The sequence below is a fragment of the Alligator sinensis genome, unplaced genomic scaffold (assembly GCF_000455745.1).
Source record: "Alligator sinensis unplaced genomic scaffold, ASM45574v1 scaffold760_1, whole genome shotgun sequence".
NCBI classification, from domain to species: Eukaryota; Metazoa; Chordata; order Crocodylia; family Alligatoridae; genus Alligator; species Alligator sinensis.
Window position 1 is genome coordinate 2,265,368 of NW_005841989.1, and position 22,646 is coordinate 2,288,013.

Here is a 22,646-nt window from a genome sequence, read left to right on the forward strand (position 1 = left end):
ACTTAGAGCCCCTTGGGCCACCCAATATAATTCTCCCCCCTCCTGGCTGTTGACAACAGCTGGCATAAGCTCTACCTCGAGCTATTAAATACCCAGTCTAAGGATGCTAAATAGATTCCTAATAAGAGACTCCAGGTTTGCCAGTGAAATGACAGATCAAGTTAAAGAATTCATCTTTGCTAACAAGCAATGGTGACATACCTCTGGTAGGGACATGAGCAGCTGCTAGGACAGAGAGAGGGAAACTAGCCACTGTTCCTACACCTTGCAAGGCCCTTGGGTAGCTGTGATGACTGCCCGCTTCTCCTTCATTATAACAAGAGTTTGAATTACCCTTTGACTCGTGGGGGGCAGGGGGGGTCTGCAAAAAATATGAAACCAGTTCATTGGTTAACAAGTCCTCCTAAGTGAAGGAGCAATCTGATCAGATACCCCTGTACTGTACACACACACACACACAGGGATAACTGGTCTGTGCACATATTTTGTACCACTATCAGTCTAAAACCCAGTTATCCTGATATATCTACTGTTGTGGGTACAATCCTACCAGCACTGTGCTATATCAGCATAAACACCCCTATACACCATATTAAGTGCATCCAAACTGCGGGGGTGATTTACTGGCTTTGTGACTGGGTAGGATAATACAAATAAATAGATGTTATTATCGCTGTAAAATCACCTCATGCCTGCAAGCAAAATAGTTAATCCCTGTCCCCATCAGCATCTGAACTAAATAGAAAGGCACCAAATGGAGAAAATACTTTTGTCAAACTTCACATGCAGAGCAAGGGTTCAAGCCCTTGCTGCCTGATTCCCACCCCAGTGCCCAACCTGTTGGACCCCACGGCAGCTCTGAGAGGTTCCTTACTACATCACCTGCAGACGGCACCACAATATATTGGTTTCCACTTCATTAGAGTGTGAAGCCATTGGTTATTCAGCCTTGGGGAAATAGTGATGAAATCCTCCCAGACTGACTTCTGCATGTGTCTGTTCCTGCACTCCTGTGGGAATTCCTGGGACCGCCAGACTGGAGAGCCGATGGCATGAATCCTAACAGTCTCAATCAAGTTGAGCACTGCCAAGGGCACAATAAAACACCCCAGCCCATTGCAATACAATTGCTTTCGCTGCTCCTCATGCCAGTGCCACCACTGCAGAATATTCATGAGTCCCACAAGCTGGGAGGCTGAATCCAGCTGTCCTGCAGTTGGTGTTTTCAGCTCAGGTGGGATTTGCTAAAGAGCGAGATGGGTGCGGGCAGCCTGCATAGCAAGCATAAAATCTGGCAGCATCAGCAGCCTTCTCCATAACTAAGGAAGATCTTTAATAAGGCAGACACCATGGCCAGAATCCACCTATGAGGGCTGATGAGACACCTGTGGATTAGAAGCATTAAGCAAAGCAGCCTGGCTCTTGCACTGTACAGCTCCAAAGTAAAACTACTGTGGCTGCCACTCAGAAGGCTGAAGTATGCGGAGAGAACAACAGTTATCCTAGGACACACAGTGCTGCAACCAGGAGCAGGCATCCTGGCTCCCTCTACTCTTCTTTGTCCCCTGGACAATATTATCCCCTAGACGAGACCTGGTTTTCATGGACCATCTCAGTTCAGCCCTCTGGGCCTGGTGGTGTCTCTTGTCTCCTAGCCAAGTGATACATGTTTATAGACCTCCTTCATCCTTCCTCTTCCTCAATCAGCACCTCCAGCCTGCCCTATCCTCAGCCAGCTTGTGTTGTCCTTTCTAAATGCCATCTGAGCACCCAGGGTGTCAGTGCTCTCCAGGAGTGGGAGGCTGGGCACTGAGTCGAGTTCTGCACGTGAGATTTCACCAAAGCAATACACATGGGAGCACTGTGACCCGATGCCTCTGGAGACTGGTCCAAAATTGCATTGACCTTATTTCAGATATCACTCCTGGCTGACTTCTGCCATATTTGCTTTCCATTCTCACCCCACTCTCTTAATATTCCTGCTTTCCACTCTCTTAATATTCCTGCTACAATTATAGTCCAGATTATTTTCTCTGCCTCTCTTTAGATCACCTTTTCTAAATACAACCTCATTGTGTTATATCCTGCCCATACTCCTAACCTCTCTCCATCCTTTTGAATTATCACCCTGCCCTCGCTGATGTTCACAACACCTCAAAATTTAATATCAACTGTGAATTTCATTAACATGCTGTGTAGTATCACATAGAGATCATTAATGCAGATGTTAAATAAAAACAGACCTAACGTCAGCCACAGCAACAGTGCCCCTCTAGATGGCATCTTCCCTCCACTCACTCGATTGCTGTTTATCAGTAGCCTTTTTACTGTCCTTTAGTTTGCAGTCCATGTGATAGGGCTGGCATCCAAGTCAGGCTGAATTACTTCTGTGAAGTTTTGTGAGACATTGTGTCAAATGCTAAAATCCAAATGTATCTCCGCTACCACATCCCCGCTTGCCACTAATTTTGTAATTCCATCAGAAAAGCAATCAAGTTTGTCTGGTGTGATCTGCTCCTTACAGCACCATTGCTGCGTATTGCTAATGGCTCCTTTGTCCTCTAGCTTTCCCTTACTGTGCTTTCTGCTGCTGAATTCTTTCTGGCCAGCAATTGGCAGAATTACTCTTTTTCCCTTTTCTGAAAATTGCTCTCACATTCGTTATTCTCCAGCCATCTGTGACCTCCACAATAATCTATGCTTTTCACAAATAATTACTCATGCATCTATAAATTCATTAACACCTTAGGATACACTCATGCTGTTTGATTTGCATATGTTCACGTTGTCTAAACACTGCCTCGGCTCCTTTGTAATATTTTATCTATTTTTCCAGAATCACGTACATTGTTCAAGTCCCCATCTAAGAGACAGGAAGGGAGCCCTTGCCCCCAAATGCTCACACTTTTAGAGGATGAGTGACAGGCAAAGGATGAGGAGAGGGAGAGACCCACTTAAAAAGCCTGAACTTGAGAAAGGGATGTATTTGGTTTAAAAGCCTGAATTTGAGAAATGTATACGCATGTATAACTTAATTCCTGAGACGTTACCTTGCCAGTGTTTCCAGCGGGACTGTGAGTAAAGTTCAGATCAGGCCCAAAATCTGTATAAGTACTATAAACAAGGATTTTTCTGGGTAATATCTAAAGACCAATTACATGATTGGGAAAGACTTTGATAAGCTTTCAGATATCGCAGTACCTCAGGAAAGGTAATGTGATACCCAAAACCGTGTCAAAATCTAGCCCAGTCATGCAGTTGGTCCATTAAAAGATATCACCCACAAACACCCTTGCTTCTCGCATAATCCCTGGACCTTCGTGGCTACAACATCACTCCAGTGCTGTTTGTAACTGTCATAAGTATTTGATACGCACACACTTCTTGTACATCTATTTGTATGCACACAGGCACGAAGGCTCGGGCCCATTCCCCAGCAGTCAGACGTCTTTTTTGTCAGAAATACATTGTGCAGTCTGGGGTTCAGGACCTAAGAAGTTTCAGGGTCCAGGCTCAATCATCCTTTATAAGCCTGCTCTCTCTCTGATTCCTCGCCTTCAGCTAGCATTCACCATAGTAGATAAACATGTACTGCTTGGCTAAGAGGAGCCTGTTGGCCTTATGGACCAGATTTCCCAAGAGTTCAAACCAAGGGGGACCTGGTAAGTGTTGCCTGAGGCCTGTTGAAAATCCTACCCTTCTTTAGGTACCTAAACAGGAGCCAAGACCTTCTGATTCAAACAGAAGAGACAAATCCAGCTGTGAGGGCTGAACACACACACATCTGGACATGTGATCCTGAGACCTTGTGGCCTAGCAGTAACCAGGAGATAAGAGTTACTGCTAGGGTCTGTGGCTGTGCTGCTGGCTTGCTGGGTGACCATGGGGAAGTTATTTTCCTCCTTATGCCTCGGTTTACCCATCTGTAAATCAGAATAATTATTATAAAGGGCTTTGAGGTCAGTGACTGAAAAGAGGTGCAGAAGCGCTGGGCTTGACTGTTGGTCACCTCTGTATCTAGGGCAGTTTTTTTCTTAAGTCTTTGAACTAGTGATTCCCTCTTAAAACTGAATTCAGTCACTTCCCAAGGAGCATATGTACTCTGAAGTCACAGTAACTGCAGTGACATGTAGACAGACCTGTGCTAGCTTGATAGTAGCTGGATCAAGTACCAGGAGCAATATAGCCACACAGGCTGCTTACAGATGTGGGGGGAAAAAGTGCTTTACTTTCAGCTTGGTGCACCTCCACACTGAGTGTAGCGCCTGCCCAGAAGAATAATCATGTTAGACACTGCTCACCCAGCGTCTTTATAGTCTGTGCTTTTATCTAATAGATATATCTAATAGATAAAAGTGCCAAAAAAAACCCCTGCAGTGCATGAGCTATACGGACGCTGGGTGAGCCAGGTCAAACTGACGTGATTCCTCTTCTGGTAAAGCACTGAGGTTTCCCCCCCACCCACATCTGTCAACACCCACAGACCTCAGTGCAGGTGATTTATCCTGCTTCCTGAATAAGTTTTGTCTCCCCCATGGTAACTACAAGAGACAGCTGAAGTTTGTCAGTCCTTGTGGCTGGGGACAGATATTACACATAAACTGGTTTAAGTGATCAGAAACTGGTTTAAACCTGTAACAAAACAGACATTCGGTGCACATAAACCAGTTTGAAAATGGCTGAAACAGGTTTGAGATAAACCTGGTGTATCAGACTGAACTGTTTTGGGTCAAACCAATTTATGCAATGTCTGTCCCAGACCCCTTCCTTAGTTTAAGTTAAATCAGAGTCCCCCCGCACCCCAGCATGCTCTCTGGGCTGGGCAGGGCTCTCTGCTCCAGAGAGTTGGGCTGGCCTCTCCCCTCTGCTCCCTGGCTGCAGCTCTGGCAGAGATTGCAGGTACAGTAGGGTCTACCTGGCTTCCTCCTGTTTCCTGCCCCCCCTCACCACTCCCTGCTCTGGCAGGGATTCCCCCACCCCTCTGCCTTAGGCAGACACCTCTCAGCATTAGCTAGCAGACCACATGCTGGCTATGGTCCCTCCTGTGCGAGTTTAGGGCTTTTTGGAATTAATCAACAGATAGCTGGTAAGTCCCTCTGTTGCTTCCTTGGAAAAAGTTGTTTAAGAAGAACTTGAACTAATGAGAGAAGCTTTTGTTGTCTTAATGGGCTGATAGGCACTGAGTTAGGGGGGATAAACAGCATGTTATCAACTCCCTGCTGGGCTTCTCTGGGATGGGGACCCCTCCCTAATCGGAGTGTCCTGCCTGGGCCTGGCCACACCCCACTCAGCTCAGCACTATGGAAGGGAAAGGAGGGCTGCTGTAGTGCCCCCTGGCTTCTAACCTGAGTCACTGCAGTCATGTGCCTGCATTCCTGGAATAAAAAGGGACTGTTTATCCACCTCCAAATTGGTTCAAGCTTTGCAGGTTAGACTAACCTGCAAAGATTGAATCAATTCAGGCTCAGGTTTTTTGAATATCTAGCCAAGCTGTTTTATACATACCCATAGAGCTTCAGAGAGGTGACTCTTCCCAAAGAGAGACATCATAGTAGAAGCAATACAAATCCTAGCAGTAATAATGATAATGGACTGTTATTGCTTTATCCAGATTACAAAGAAGTTTATTCCATAGCTCCAAAATGGGAAAAAACATTCACCTTAAAAAGAGCTGTTGCAGCACCTGATTTGTCTCACCTGGATACTGCTCTGTGTTCATCCTTGCCAGTGTGTCTGAATCCACATAATCTGATATCCTATCTCCAACAGCAGCTGCTGTTTCAGAAGAAGGGGAAAGAAACTCCCAGGTTGGCAGAACTGGGGTAATCTGCCCCACTTCAGGGGAAACTCCCTCTAGACCCTAAAAGGAAGACATTTGCTCAAGCCCTGAAGCAGGACATATATCCTCCCTAAAGCTTTTCCTATTATTTGCCAATTAATTCTCTACATTCTTGTTATCCACTCAGAGGCCAGTTCCTTTCTAAATTCTGGCCTCAGCAACATGCTGTGTTAATTAACTCCTACGTACGCATTGTTTAGAGAAGCCTTTGCTATTCTCAGTTTTGAATCCCCCACTTTCCAGTTCCATTGGCTTTGCCCCTGTTTTCTTGTTACGAGACAGGGAGAAGTGAAGTTCCCAATCTCCCTTCTCTAAACCATTCATCATGTTATAGGCTTCTATTATTTGCCTTCTCGTTTGTCTCCTCAGCATAGAGACAGCCCCAATGTTTTTATTCTCCCTTCATTTAAGCGATTTTTCTAAAACTTTTTTCATTGTGACTGCACTTCTCCAAACATGTCAGTGTGCAATATCCTTTTTAACTGTGTCTCCACTACAATAGAGAAATGTGACTGCAGTATGTATGGGCTTACCCAAGCTAGCCTGAATCTGGCTAGCAGAAGTAACAATACAATGCACAATCCATGCAAGGAAACCTACCTGTTCGCTTGAGTATCTAGACCATGCTGAAGTACATGCCACTGCAGCTTCACTGCTCTTGGTATTCAGACTGGATAGAGCAAAGCCAGCTAGGATACACCTGTATGTTCCACACTGATTACAGTGTAGACAATAAAGGTAAGAGTAGTTAACACATTTAAATCCAAATATCTCTCTCAAGGTCATCTTTCAAGCCTCAATCCCTGGGGCTACAGAAAGGCAGGCAACAAAAGCTTAAAAGACCAGAATCACTACCATTTGTCTCAACTGCTAACACAGGAACTCCATGGAAGTTTGGATGTTCAAAACCAACTAGATGATTTAGCCATTAAGGGCACTGGGAGCTGTTTGGTTAAAGCAGGAGCAATACTACTGCTGTTGCTTCTAAGAGCTCTAGTCAATGGGCCAGAAGACCATTGTGCTAGGTCAGGGGCGGGCAAAATGTGGCCCGTGGGCCAGATGCGACCTGCCAGGCCATTCTTTCTGGCCCGTGGAACCCCTAAAAAATTTAGAAAATTAATATTTATCTGCCCCTGGCTGCATGTCATGTGGCCCTCAATGGCTTGGCAAAACTCAGTAAGCGGCCCTCTGCCCGAAATAATTGCTTGCCCCTGTGCTAGGTGCTGTACAAACACAACAAAAATGCAGTCACTGCCCAAAGAACTTACAGTCTAAAACACAGACAGATGGGGAAGCACAAGGAAGCCCCTAAGACAGTACTGATGGGCAGTGGGCTCAGCACAGCAGTTGCCTTTCCCTTATCGTAGGCATCGCGGCAAAGGGGAGTTTTCCTGAGGGTGTCAAGTACGGTGAGATGGTTCTGCAGATATGTGCAGGGAACTGTTCCCATATGGGAGTGGCTGGACACGGAAAGCATGAATGTGCTTTGTGCTTGTTTGAAAATGTAATAAGTAGGTGATGAGGGCTGGCACTATTGACCAGGAGTTGACATTTTAAGAGCCTGCAAGGGATGATAAATCTCTAGCCAGCTTTTAAACTCTCAACTGGGGCTTTGTGTGTGTTTGTTTGTTTGTTTCTAGCAGGCACGTTCCCAAAGCCAGGTCTCTACTGGGAACAGACAGTTCTGCAGTCTTTGGAATCTATTAACCAACATCCATCCAGCTCTGTTAGGTTTTGACCTGCATAAGCTTAAAAGCACCAAGAAGTGTCATCCAATTATACTACAAGCAGGAAACATTATAATTAAACTCAGGGAAAAAATACATATCAGGTCTCAGCAGGTTTGTAACTTTGAATGTGCCAATCTGGACGAATTCATCACTCGCTATTGGGTAGGGACCCAGCACGGGAATCCAGAGGGAGAACCGTTTTAAAAACATATTGTCTCCGATAATGAAACCAAAGAATTTAATATCCGGTTGGTTGAATTCAACATCCCAGATGAAAGCTGCTTCATTTTGCAGAGTTAAATGAGCAAGTCCTTCAGCATGCAGAGGATTAGACCGTACACTGCTCATGCAGCTACCCTGAGCCAGGCATACTAAGAGAGAGCAGGAGCAGTCCGGTGGCAAAGGTAACAGGGTGAGATTGGAAGACCTGGATTCAGTGCCTTGTTCCACCACAGGCTTTCTCTTGACCTTGAGAAAGTCACTTGATGACTATCTTGATGGTCCAGTTTCCCAGATCCAACAGTGGAAGTAGCAATAATACCTAGCTCTTCCCACGGTCAATAAACACTTGATGAAGGTCAGTACCAATACCTCTGAAGGGTTAATGGCTGGGCCCGTAAGAAGCCTTCTAGAGAAGCCCCCTCAAATGGGACATCCACCTCCCTTTGAAAGTGATTAAGGATGGAGAACATGTTGTTTCATCCAGTCTGGTGAGCTTTCCTTGGAGCAGTTCTAGTGCCCCCAAGCTTGGCAGCAAGGACTGGAAATTGGACAGGTAGTGGCTTTTGTGTCAAACTCTCTTTGCCCCCCTAGGAAAACCTGCGCAAATTTGGCCAGGTTACAAACACTTAAAAAAAAATCGCATTTGGCACATGCTCCATAGAGACTTGGTAGCACTTTGAGCTAAATCTCTGGACCTTCTGTCCATGCTGAGCATGCTCAGACACAAGGTTTCCCAGTATTGCTGCCCTGGTTTGCTACTACAAGACTCTCTCCTGTAATCTCAATTGCTGCTCCTGCTGGGCCCAAGCCTTGTGGAGCAGGAAGATCCTGCATCTTAATGTACAAGGCAGGGGCTAGAGCTGTTCACCGTGTACACTAAAAGAGGCAGGGGTGTTATGAAAAAATAGAGCAGGTGGTCATGCAATTAGAGAACACATATATGCACGGGGCTGTACTGCTGGTGCTTCCAAGCTTTGAAGTGCTTGCCTTTGCAACCTCAAAAATGTTCTTTGAATGTAGTTTTTGTGTGTCTTGCATGTCAGTAGTTAAGTGAATTAAAAGGAAGCCACTAGATGAGAAAATACATGATGCTGTGTATGGGGTTGGTAGAACCACCAGACTGTTGGTAGTTGCACTCTGGAAACATCTGGCTTTGTATCAGTCTTTCCATAAGCTCCCAGCCAGTGCTGATCCAATTGGAGAGCTGAAGAGGAGATTCATTCCTTCCCATCCCATCTGTGCTATCCACCTTGCTTGTGGCTGGCATCAGCACAGAGACCCACTGGGAGAGGCTGGCCCCTTATATCTTCTTCCCCTGTTCTTGCACAGAGCCAGAAACAGCTGGGGCCTGTACAGGCTTCTCTTGGTAATGGCCATGGCATGCATGCCTTCACCGTAGCCCAGCCATTTTGCCAGGCATTCTGGTTCCAGGCCCTGAAAGCAAAACCCCTCTCACAGTGCACCTGGCCAGTTGCTCCCCCCAGCACTCTGCAAGCTAGACGCTTTCGCCCTGAAGTATGAGGCTGTGTTAGGCCCCACTGGTGCCAGTAGTTGTAAACTATTCTGGTGCAAAAGATCAAAGGAACAGTAGAGGCAGTGGAGCTCCAGGGGGACAAACACCACCAGCCATAAACTGCCACTGTCCCCTTGGCTCTAGGAATCCAAGCCGAGGGATGGATGTCAGGACGGCGCCCTGAGCAGCCACGACCACTGCCGAGGACTGCAAGCAGCAGCTGCTGGCAGACAGCGATGCCAGGCAGAATCAGGGACCATCGTAATGTGCCCGGGATCTGGATGTGCCCTTGAATTCAACAGTCCTGGCAATAAGTTAATGGCAGCTACTCAGTTTTAACAGGTCTATGGGTAGTTTTATCACCAGCCATCTGCGTGACAACAGCATGACCAAAGTACAAAAGCATATTGGTATCTTCATCCATATGGTGGCCAGGAACACAGGGCCAAACATGGGCAGGGAGCTAGAATATATATAAAGTGTGTATTTAATGAGCAGAGCTAAACTCCTGCTTACCAGCTCTCAGTGAAAGGTTGCGGTAACAGCAGGGGCTGTGGGTCCCAGCTAGGGCATTGTTCCTCCCCATACCACTCTGCCAAAGCTGCTCCTCACTGCCAGCAAGGAGAGTGCCAGAGAGAGAATATTGCTGTACATCCACACTCCTCCTTGCTGCTCCATCCCACAGTGTCCCAGCTCTTCTGGGTCACCTTGCTGAGACTGGCAGATCTCGGGCAGGGCTGGGGTGCAGCTTGGGTCCTGCTGGGAGCCACATGATGCTGGGCAGGAAGTGGTTTCAGTGGTTTGAACAAGCAAGATGATGCTGGGTGGGAGTCCTGGGCAGATATGAGGTGCCGGCTTAGCAGCCCTGCAGGCTGTGTACTCCTGTTGGTTTGCAAGAGCTCTGTCTGCACAGCCCACCCAGCGCTCAGCTGAGCGAGCCCATGAAGGGACAGCGAGAGCGCTGCAGAGCCAAGCATGGGGCAGTAACCCCCAGCTAGCACACTCGGTACCAACTCAAGCTGCCGTTGCACCTGCTTGGGGTTAGTGCTGGCTGAGCTCCAGAATTAGGGCAGTCCCCCAGCACAGGCAAGGCCTGAGCCGCACCAGCATTTTCCTGATATCCTGCCTCCATCAGCTTCATATGGGTTATATCACAGTATATGGGGCCGACCCCATGGGGTGGAGGCCATGGAGCTACAGCGGGGGTGAGTTTGGTGAGTGGTGCACCAGCAGGGAGTGGCTTCCCACGGGAACACCTGCCACGTACTATCTTTCAGGCTTCTTGCTACATTCCTTCAATATACATGCTAAATCCAGTGCTTCCGCATCCATGTAGTGCAGTGACATATCTGTCCCTGGCCCCCGCATCCCTCAGCCAGCTCACCCCTTAGGAATATGGCAGTACCTCAGCACTCAGCTAGAGCTTTTCAACCGTGGAAGAAGAAGCCCCTGTATTTGCAAAGGGCCCTTAGCCAGAGGTGTTGTCCCAACATTTCCTGTCACTGAGATAGGAAGGCATTTCCCCTCCCTTTAATAGAGGGGGAAACAGAAGCAAAGAGAGGGTACATCACCTGCCCAGAGTCTCATAGCAGATCAGTCACTGAGCCTAGCACAGACCCTGCCATCCCACCCAGTCTATACTCCAGTCCCTGCACTCACACCTTTGGGGAGATTTATAAGCCATGGTCCTTCCTGCCCCGCTCCTGTCCCCCCATTCAGCAGGTAGGTGAACATCATGTTCAGCCTTTCCAGGCAAGAGCCCTGAAGCTGAGAAGCTGCCACCAGACCCCCCACTCCCACCAGGAGTCAACACCACAGTGCTGGAGCTCCTGGCCCTCAGACCTGTGCTCAGACCACCCCATGCTCTCTGCTTACCCCTCCCCAACCCAGCTGCCTCCCATCTGTGTGCACCCATTAACCGTGCCTAGGGAACTCACTTCTGTCCCCCGCTCTGCGCACTGACACACGTCTCCACCTGGTTAAATTAAGGGCCTCCTCATTAACATGCTATTTCTATGCGGTAGCTCAGGCTGGCGTTTGATATTCATGCAGCGATCCGGTGCTGCTCGCGCTGGCTCTGCAGCTCGCTCTCCTTTTGTGCTGCAACAGACAGAAAAGAAATAGAAACTATTCAGGAAGAACAACAAAAAAGCTGCTTATCTGGGAGTGAATGGTGCCCTATTGACAGCCCCCGGGACTGGCGTCATCTATTCACGACTGCATGAGGCACAGTGCAGGCACTGCTCCCCTCCTCCCCTGCCAACATGTGCCCATACTGCCTGGGAGGAGCGGGGACAGGATGGGGAGGGCAGTGTCCTTGACCCATCCTCTCAGGACAAGGGTGCCAGCACTCCCTGGACTCCTTTGGCAGAGGGGAGGCCTCCACTCTCCAGAGGTGCCAAGCTGGCCCCTTCTGTCAGCCTGTACAATTTGGTACCTAAAGCCCTGCCTCGGGTGGGAGCGGGTCTGGCTGCAATCTGGGCCAGGTTGGTGGCAGAGAATCTTGCCTTGCATCAGGGCTTGGGGCTTTGCACCGGCCCCAGTCAGGGATGGCTGAACTGTGTATTTACTGTCCAGTGGAAAAAAAAAAGAAGGAAAGCAAATGAATTTCCCAGCTTGCTAATTGATGAAGGGAGATTGCATTAGACTAAGCCACAGTGTAAACTTTAATAAAGGTCACATTAATGAATGGCTTAATTCAAGAATTAGAAATTAACTGATGCGATTTTGCTTTATGAACTGCTGGGTTTGGAGCTAACCCCACGCTCCCCTCCTGGGGACAGCTGGGCCAGGCTGATGGGGAGGCAGTGCCCTCCCGTGGCACAAGAGATGCATTGCTGCTTTCTCAGGGTTTCTGCTTTGGACTCGGAGCCCAATAACGTTTTGTGTGTCCGTTCTTCCATCCGCTGCTTCAATCCCCCTGTGACCCAGCAACAATATATAGGGGGTGGTCTTACAAGAAAAGACATGGTTAGAAGCCAGGAGCTGCACATTAGAGACTTGAGACCTAGTTCCAACTCTTCCGCAGACTCAGGTCGACCCTGACAAGTCACCCCCCCACTTCTGTACCTCAGTTTCCCTATCTGTGTAATATTGTCAGCCCAATTCATGCCAGAGTTGAGTGCATCAGGCCCACATTATTTGAACTTGTCCTACTTAGCATAATTTGGGCAAGGGCTGTTGGCTTTTTTTATATATAACTCTCTTGCTCCCAATGTTCTGCAAGAAAACATGAGTTACTTTCACATTCTTTTCCTTCCCCAATTAGACCTCATCCAGGTGTTCAGTCTTCTGTCAGAGCAGTCAGAGTGGGAAAAAACAGCGGTCTACCCTAATCCATGGCATCAACAAGCATAATTGCCCTGAAGCTAAGTTTTTCCCCTGCTTACTCCAGCCATGGACAGGTCCACTGTGCTCACAGGGCCTGTGAATATGCGCTGACTCCACACACACAGCTTTAGGTGTCCAGGGGATGTATTCTTCTGCATTTGGGCAGCCTGGGATGTTGCTGCTAACTCCCCTGATCAGGGTGGTGGTGATGTTCAGGAGAGCCAGGGCCAATGACATAATTCAGGGCCCATCTGCACAGCAAGATGAAGGTATTACCAATGTGGCAGTGCTAGCCAGCAGGCAGCGAAGACCCAATGGCATAGGCTAGCAATTAGAGTCCATGGCCAGAGTCCCCAAGGAAGTCGTACTGCTGAGGCACATGTCACCACACCCTCACTGCTCTCATCACCCATACGGGCTAGACCAGGGGTGGGCAAAAGGCGGCCCAGGGGCCAGATGCGGCCCGCCAGGCCATTCTATCTGGCCCGTGAGGCCCCTAAAAAATTTAGAAAATTAATATTTATCTGCCCTGGGCTGCCTGTCATGAGGCCCTCGATGGCTTGCCAAAACTCAGTAAGCGGCCCTCTGCCCAAAATAATTGCCCGCCCCTGGGCTAGACTCAGCTAGCAGAGGCATGCAGATGTGCCACCTCTCTCAGATCAGCCAGCAGGGGAAGCTCATGTAGCAATGCCAAACCCACATTCTTCCACTTCTGCCCCAGCAGCCTCTGCCACTGAGCTCCCCAGGCACAGGCAGAGAAAGCCAGGGTTAACTCCTACAGGGCATCTTTTAGATCAGCCTCCAAGCTGCTGAGAAAGCAGAAGATGCTGGAAGCTACCTTGCATCCTTATGCTCCACGTGGCACTTCGGCACCATGTGTGTGATCGAAGGCCAGTGACTTCCAAGGTTACTCTCCAATAGCAGCAGTCATCTACCCTGTATGCTCTGCCAGCTGCTTCATGGGAGAGAAATCAGATGAGCTCACCTGGTCCCTCACCTTGATACATGTTCTCAGCCCATTTCCTCCCGCAGAAGGAAGGGGCTCTGTGGGAGGTAGAGGCAATGCAGGTAGCACAGGTACTACCTTACCCACACGCATAAGCTGGGGCTAGAGCTTGTGCCCTTCAGTTCCAAAAACACATCCTCCTGCCCCATGAGCTCAAGGAGTATCCCCTCTAGGAGGAGGCCCATTACCCTCTCTCTGTGCCCCAGCCACTATAGGGGCAGCATAATAGAGACATAACCAAGCTACTTGGAAGATGGCTGGCTTGGTACTAGTAGCGGTCTAGCCCAGCAGCATGGCCCAGATTTTAACTCGGGTGAGTCCTGCAGCCTGCATGATACCTACTTTAGGTGGTGTGAAGCCAGCTCAGGTATGTCTATGTAACATTGTAGTCCCAGCAGCAACTTCAGTGTGGATCGTCAACACAGGTTGAAGGTATATGCAGAGCCTGTTATGACAGTGCAGGAACCAGGTTAGAACGGTTCATCTATTTAAAAGAAACTCTACATCGGTGTTTCTAATGGCTATGCAGATATGTGGATATCTCGCTTACAGGTCACCACATGGGCAGTTCATTTGCTTTTCTTTATTGCATTCAGCTTGGGCTGTGAAAATAGATTGGTCCTTTTTGCTTTCTGTCCTTGATGCACTAACCCAAGCTGCAACCTGGGCTTATGAACACTGGAGAAGAATGGTTTAAGTGCAGCAAACTGAAAAAAAACCTCCCCTTACTTTCTCTGAAATTTACAGACAGCATGAAACATTTTTAGTAGGTATTATAAAGCCACAATCGAATGCGTGCATGCGCACATACACATGTGCACACCATGAATGTGGATTCTAAATTTCTTAACAGCATCCCTTTAATTTAACATAAGAATTTAAGACAGCACTAAAGCTGACATGCAGCCGAGAGAGAAAGCAGTCCACCTTCTGGTATTTTATCTGCCTTGAATTTAATACTTTGTGACACATGTATTTACTCTGGTAAATCAATGGATGTTACAGACTTTTTCCAGAAAAAAAATCAGGTACTTTAATTTATTGCATTAAATTGCCATATCAAAGGCTTTCAGAAGATCAACAGAAAGTGCTGTAGGGTAAATTTCCAGTACCACTTGCCATTTTAAAAAAGTAGGGGGAAAAGGAGTCAGGCAATAATCAGCACTTTATTGTAGATTTAGAATTGTGATTAGATAAGGCATTCAGTGGCAGTAATTCCAACACATGGCTTGGACTGCAGTAGCAAAGAGAAAATGTGAAGACTGTAGAGACTAGATCAATATCTGCGAAGATAAAAGGCAGCTGAGAAATTGGCTGATAATTATTCAGATCCTGCACAGACCCACCTTTCTGAAGGAAGGGTAATTAAAGCCATATTCTAATTAATGTGTACCTTGCCCCCAGTCCAAGGCATCCTTCAAAGAAAACCTAATGAGGCAGTCAGAATGGCTTTGCAGCCCTCGATGAATCTGTCTCTCTCAGAAAGGGGTACCCATGGTGCTGGGGCTGGGGGGCGGTGCATGGAGGGACATGCAAGACAACCTTATACTAGGGCTAGGAAGAAGCAAGCAAAGGGGATGTTTAAAAAAAAAAAATCATACTCCAGCCCCTCTTTCTTCCTTCTCCCTGCAGTGCTTTCAGAAGTCAGCTCTGCACTGTCAAAGACGGGTTCATTAAAACCTCTGGGACCCAAACCTTTGAGAGGAGCCAGAGTCAGAAAAATCACAGGCTTTTGAGTTAATTACAGCATTAAGAAAATGCCAAAACCTATCTGGGAGTTTGAAAAGTTGTTGGCAGCCAACTTCAGATTAGGGGAAGGGGAGAAAAAAGAGATTTCCCTCTATTTATCAGGGAGGTGCATTGAATTCAGCGCTTTGTGAAAGCACAGTCAGCCACTCCTTAATGAGGTTTAAGGCCACGTATGTGAGTTCCCCAATCCTATGGGCCTGCGGCAGTGGCAAGAGTGCGTTAGGCAGATTCATGAGGCACCATGGAGAATAGTCATGACTGGTGTGGGACACTGGTAGGGGCTAATAGGCAGTGCGAACATGTGCAATAGGGTTGGGGTGGGGGAGCAGGGGGCTGGTATGTGCCTGATTTCCCCCTTCTGGATGAATACCTGACCAGAGCATTGAACCCCCAGAGCTGATAGAGCCAAAGGAGCTGCTGTTCCAGCTTAGCTAGCAAATGCCAGTACCTTCAGCACTGCAAGCTCTGGCCCTCAGCAGCGCAGACTGTGTCAGCAGTGTGCCTGTAAGTCGGGGCGGGGAGGGAGCACAGCCTGGTGGTTGGGTCACTGAATTGCTTGAGATGCTAGGATCACCACAATCCTGTCTGGAAGAAAAGGCTACAGCAGGGTAGCAGAGGCTTCCTTCTCCTGGATGTGACAGCCAGGGTAGCATAGCCACAGTGAGGAGCATACCCCTGCTTTCCCTGGGCTCAGTGCACTGCCAGCTGAATGGGCTAGGAGGCTGGGGGTGCTACAGGAAGCTGCCAGTGGCTCATCATTCAAAGCAGGTGACTGGGGTCCCCATAGGTGAAAGAGGAAAGTGGCCCGGGAACAGGCCAGGTTCAAAGTGAGCTGACCGATGAGCGGACCTACACCCCCTCCAGCTCATGGCCACTTTGTCTTGCAGATGGACCGGGGCGAGTTCCAGCAGGACTCTGTCCTCAAGCAGCTCGAGGTGCTGAAGGAGGAGGAGAAGGAGTTCCAGAACCTGAAGGTGAGTGGCAACAGGAGGACACAGCTCCAGCCTCAAGCCCCAAAGCCTCTTACTACTAGTTATGACTTGCAGATCCCCAAAAGACACTCACTGAGTCGGGGCCCCACTGGTAGATGTTCTGCTAGCACAAAGTACATGTCCCAGCCCTAAAACACTTAGAGCATAGAGTCGAGATAGATAAAGGAGAGAGACTTGAACAGTCTGTCTGTTCTAGTACCTACAGCCATAACTGGAGCCACTGACCACCCACGTTTCAAATTTACTGACCACACACATTTCAAATCTCTTAGTTTGCTCCCTGGAAAATCCCTTGCTCATGAAAGACCAAGGTTGGGTTTCCATCTACTTACCCTCTCCTTGCAGCACGTTCAGAATTTACCCAGCTGAAGGCTGCATACTCAGGACATCCACCAACATCTCACTTCTGGCCCTTCTGTAGCCTATTTCCAGTCTCTGCTGCCCACAGTTAGAGCTTATCGAGGTAGGCTGGGATGTAAATCTAAATAAATATGGGGATTCACAGCAATGGCAGCACGGAGGAACTACCCTATTAGCTCCTTCTCACAAACCAGAGGATTTGGTCTCCCAAACAGGTGGTGACTGACTCCAGCAGCTTTGACAGGCCACATCCTTAACTGGAACAATGGCTTAGTCCAGACCTAAAGGGGTGGCAGGTACTAAGCACTGGTGGCCTGTACCACAGTTGGCCACAGTGAATTTCATGGAGGTCCCATTCCTCTCCTCGATGTTGGTACAAAGTCCAGATGTTGGCACAGGCACCAAGATATCTCTTCCTCTTCCCCATGCCCAGGTCTTCAAAGACGGCAGCTGTAAATATACTTGGAGTAGACCCAGAGAGAGGCTGGACTGCTGGGGCCCAGGCACACGACAAGATGCTTAGGAGGAAGAGTTTAAGATAGGGGTCAGCAATGTTTTTGGGCAGAGTGCTAAAACATCCACAAACGACCTGTAAGATGTTGGCATGCCAGGGGCAGATAGCAGGGCAGCCACAAGGAGGCAGATCCTTCTTGTGGCAGCGCAACCCCAGCCCCTTCCCTGCCATCAGCTCCAAGGCATGTGCGCCAAGCAAAATCCCTTCACGTGCCACACTCTGGCACTCCTGCCAGGGGTTGCCTACCACTGGTTTAAGACTTAGGGGCTGAGTCTCACTGGGCACATCTACACATGGGTGTATGGCATCGTTGTTATCATGCCATCTTCTAGTACTTCCAAAGGAAGTACTTTTGGAAGTACTAAAAGACAGTGCAGTAACAGCCCATACTGCGCCATGCCAGCAGCACACGGTTATTTTGTCCACTATGTTGCTGTAGCAATGCGCTATAACAAGGGAGTGAATTGCTATGGCAATGCAGCAGCAGCATCACAGTTTTTGCCAACAAACGCTATGGCACTGCAGCACATCACATAGCGTCTTGTGCAGACCACCCACTGTGTATGTCCATACCACCTCCATGGTGCTGCTAAGTGTATTGGTGAACAGGCCGCATCTATTTTCTCTTGCTCCACAGATATCAAACCCAGAAATGAGGCACTGAGGCCTTCCTGAGTGTGCCTCCCCCCCTCAAGTATGCCCACATCCAAAAGTGGTGTCAGGGGCACCCCCAGGGTAGCTCCCCAACCTAATTCCTGAGTCTGGTGTGTGAGGAGCAGGAGTGGAAGAGAGAGCACGGACCCTTTGAGAGCAGTACGGACCAGTGGTTTTCAACCAGGGTGCCATGAGAACCTGCAAGGGATGTCATGCCTCCACCACAAGATGAAATTGCTCTGTGCACCTTGGTTTTCTGGGGGCGCATGGAGTCCAGCTGAGAAGAAGCTGCAGCAGAGCAGCAGAAGTGGTATGCAGCACAGGCAGGCATACCACTTCTGCTTCAGCCCTTCGTCAGGAAGCCCCTAAAGCCCTGCTAAAGCGTAAGTTGATCCCAGAAGGGCTGAAGCAGAAGTGATGCCTGCGCATATAATGTGTAATGTCATGCAGGCAGCCCACCTTTCTGTTGCGGCTTATTCTTAGTCCAACTCTGATGTGCCTCTGTCTCCAGGAGACACCATGCAGGGTTGGATGGGAAGGTCAGTGGTAAAAGCATATGCTCCTGCCACAGCTGCTTTCTGATCTGGCTCTACAGGAGGCATGTGGCACAGATCCGCCTGGCTGCAGCGGCACTGGCAGTGGGGCGAGTACAATGTAATGATAAGGATCTAATCAAGTAGTAATTGATAGTTAACTATGCAAATACACTTAAAATATAATAGATTTCCATTCTTTTTTTTTAATGGGATACCACTGAATTTTGAAGTGTTGCAGAGGGGGCCTTGAGTCTAAAAAGGGTTGAGAACCACTGGCACGGACATACCCCTTCCACCCTGCCTGGAAGCACAAATGTTAAGGCCCCAAGGAAAGAACAGCTGCTGGAGACAGCTTAGAAACACTGTTTGTTAGGACCTATGGGGGAGGACTGTTTCGATGTCCATAGAATTGGTCATAACCCAGAGCAGACCCGAGACCTGCCAAGTGGGTCAAAACCTTTCCCCAACCCTTTATTTGGGGGCTACAGGGAGTAAGCTGCCCACTAGTCTCCTCTGCCCCAGCGACCCACGTCCTGCTGATCGCAATGCCTGGTCTCTCAGGGTGCCTGTACACAAAGTGTGGAGGCTGCTCTGATGCACTAATTACAGCACGTTGGAGCAGACTCAGTTAATCGAGTCTGCTGGAGCATGGTAATTCTCATCATGTCTTGTGTATCAGCATCCCCGTGCTTCCAAATTTTGGCAGGGGCACTTAGCTCGTTGAGCAAGCTTTCGTTCAAGCACCCCTACCACCATTTTGAAGCGTAGGGATGCCGATGCATAAGATGTTGCGGTGCATTAATTAGAGTGGCTCTCAGAGCACATGTAGAAGTGCCCACATGGACCTTGAAGAGGCTGGATGTTGGCTGCTCCCAGCTCCCTCTGCAGTGGGTGAGGGACATGGGCACAACCCCTCCGACAGCCTGCTCCAGCCTTCCCACCTCCGCTCTCATCCTCCAGCCCAGGTCCCTCTTGGCCCAGCAGAGAACCGGAGGCTCCTCACCTTCACCTTCCCTATGGGCTTTAGGCCCCCATCAGAGAGACCATTGTCCTTCCTTTGCAAGGGTGGGGAATATACATAAGTATGGTGTCATATTTAGCTGAGCTGTTTCCATAGCGACAGAGAAATCTTCATCTCTGGTGTGTGGCTGTATCAGCCCTCCTCAATTCCCCAGGCTCTCGCTCTCTGGCTGCTGAAGGGGAACGTGGCTCCAGTCAGGATGGAGGCAGCAACAAGGAACTGGTGGGGTCTGTGGACAGGGAGGAAAGGCTGCAGTGAAGGTGCCTGGAGCAGGAAGGTTTGGGCTTACAAAGGCCAAGTGAGGTGCCACTTCTTGGGGGCGCACGTAGCCGTGGAAGAAAGAGGGAGCAGCACTGCCAAGCACTGCCTCCCAGCCCCGTCCTCACGAACACTGGGCTCACTCAGGCTTTCTGGGTGACTCCAAGAACGCACGAGGAGCAGAGCCAGCTCAAGATCCCTTGCCCAAAACCAGCCCAGGTCAGCAGGGACTTGGAGACACCGCTTCCTGCAGATGTTCCCTGGCCCATATGAAATGTGTCCGGCAGGTCTCAGAGCAGTTCATACTAAGGGCAGCTAGCACTGAAGATCCTCTGCGGCTCTCACAGTGAGCAAGACCAGGATATCAGGCAGCCCACACAATCTCATGACTCAGGGTGGAGGTACCAGAGTATGAGAAGCTAGGGAAGAGGCCACTTTTGTTTGGGGATCAAGTTTTTCCTGATCATTATTAACATAAATGTTCATTATGTGGCAGAACTTTAAAGTCCTAGCTGTAGCACAGGACACCCTGGTGCTCGGTGCTGTACAAACGCCAAACAAAAAATTGGTCCCTTCCCCAAAAAACTTACAAGCTAAGCAAATGAACAGGAGCGCTGTTCAGAGCAGACTGCTGGTCCTATGGCATTGGTAGTGGCTTGCCAGAGAGCCAGTCTGTGCCACCAGTCAGGTTTTGCCCAGGAACCCATTTGCAATGCAGTTGTCTCTTGACCTGGCCCACTTTGTATTGTAGATGGGACTTTTGTCAGTAACCCCAAAGCGTGCTAAGGATGGGTGAGTCCCAGGTCATGAACCTACATGTGGTCCCAACTACCCTTAAAAATAGAAGGTTATAATTTGACAAGATACATATGGGGGGTGGGGGGGTGTCTCTGTCTGTGTAAAATTTAAAGAAAAAACAAAACAAAACGAAGTGAGATGTCTGACCATCTACACTTCTCACCCTGGGCTCAGGTTGGGAGGACAAACACACGATAGATGTTAGCCACATTGCTTCAGGCATTACTAGACAGCACTTAGATGCCATGGTGATGAGCACAGCATAAGGTCTGCACACATATACCCAAGTCACTGTGATGTGTGCACATGCCTAAAGTGTCCTTAGTCATGGCTGATTGCATCTTACCTGAACATAAATCCACAGTGTTGCCTTATATCACTCAGCCAGGGGGGTGGAGGAGATGCATCAACCCCTCGTTCACTTGTGCCCCAGGATTGCTCTGTGGCTTTCAGGCTGTGTCCTCTGGGACTGCCCATAAGTCAGCTCAGCAGGAGCCCTGAAAGAGCTTATTTTTACCTGTGAAATAGGATAATCAAATGGGTGAGAGGAAGAGGGGGAGGGAGAGATGTTGGGTGTCTGCCATCAGAGAGGATTCACAGGGCTCGAGCTCCTTCTGGCCCTTGTTTGGAAGGTGCCCTGTGTGGTGAGGGCCAATGGTGAGGATGTGCTTCATACCTTATGAGTAATGCACCCACCTGTCTCTCCCTAAAGGACCCTACCAATGGCTACTACAGTGTGAATACCTTCAAGGACCACCACTCCACCCCCACCATCTCCCTCTCGGGCTGCCAGCCAGACCTGCGGCCTGCCAACAAACAGCGCGTGCCCACCGGCATGTCCTTCACCAACATCTACACCACCTTGAGTGGGCAGAACCGGCTCTACGACTACAGCCAGCGCTTCGTCCTGGGCATGGGCAGCAGCTCCATCGAGCTGTGCGAGCGGGAGTTCCAGCGCGGCTCCATGAGTGACAGCAGCTCCTTCCTTGACACACAGTGTGACAGCAGCGTCAGCAGCAGTGGCAAGCAGGATGGCTACGTACAATTCGACAAAGCCAGCAAGGCCTCGGCATCTTCATCTCACCATTCCCAGTCCTCGTCCCAAAACTCAGACCCCACTCGGCCGCTGCAGAGGAGAATGCAGACACACGTTTGAATGGCTGGGAGACAACTGGTGACAGGCAGCAGCAGGGTGACGCAGGGCATGAGGCTGGGGACATTTTGGTGCCTCCAGCAGCTGGGAAGCAGACAAAGCTGACTTGGCCTGATTGAGCTGGGTGGGGGTGGGGGTTGGGGGATGGGGGGCCTTTCAATGGTTTTATTCTGTTTCTAATTATCTTATTTTCCAAAGCATTTTTGCTCCCAGTATAGACTATGCCCTGTACGGGATGGGGGGGAGGGTGAATCTGTGTCACTGGGAACTCTGTCCCAACCTGAAAGACTTCTAAACTCCTTCTCCCTGGCCCAGCTGGCAATGCCTACCCCCAGGCCACTGGAGAGGGGAGAAGGAGGTACTGCAGAGACTGCGGAAGCCAAGACCAAATCAATTCAAGCACAAACCCGTTTGCTTCACGGAGAAGGCTGGACCTGGAGGCTTGGACTGTGGGGAAATGAAGGGATGAGCCTTGCTTTGGGATCCAGGTGGACAGTCCCAAGTCACTATTATGTACTGGAAACCTTCTCCAGGGTGTTTAACTCATGCCCTGCTTGAGGACAAGTGGTCCTGATGAGACTCCCCTGGGGACCCATGGTGCTTAGGGCAACTATCCAGAAGACTGTGTGTGAGGTTAAGAGGAACCTACCCCACCCCTCACCTCCCCCTGCCACCATTATTGGTCTCCTCCTTCAGTCTTTCCAGCATTTATTTTGCTTTGGAAATAACCTTCTGCACCTGTCAGGCCACTGGGTGCAGCCTCCCCTGGAGGCAGAGTAGCTTGCTCCCTTTTTTCCTCCACAGACAGGGCCACACCACCTGTCACCTGTCTTTGGCTCCCCTGGGTAAACCCCCTCTCCTGCAAGCCCTCATGCAGCAGCTGCTTCCACTCCAGGGAGCCAATGAGGAAACCAGATCAGAGCCATTCTCCCAGCCACCTTCCTCCAACTCCCACGGCATCACCGAAGAGG

The 22,646-nt window shown here is 49.3% G+C and overlaps 1 protein-coding gene across 1 annotated transcript in view; it reads left to right on the forward strand.

Moving 5' to 3' along the window:
* KIRREL3 (kirre like nephrin family adhesion molecule 3) overlaps window positions 1-21,678 on the forward strand; it is a 357,023-nt gene extending 335,345 nt beyond the window's left edge. Inside the window, 2 exon segments of the mRNA XM_006021359.1 lie at window positions 16,277-16,363; window positions 21,235-21,678. Of these exon segments, the coding sequence (XP_006021421.1) occupies window positions 16,277-16,363; window positions 21,235-21,678 (531 nt within the window).
* The last annotated feature ends 968 nt before the right edge of the window (window positions 21,679-22,646 follow it).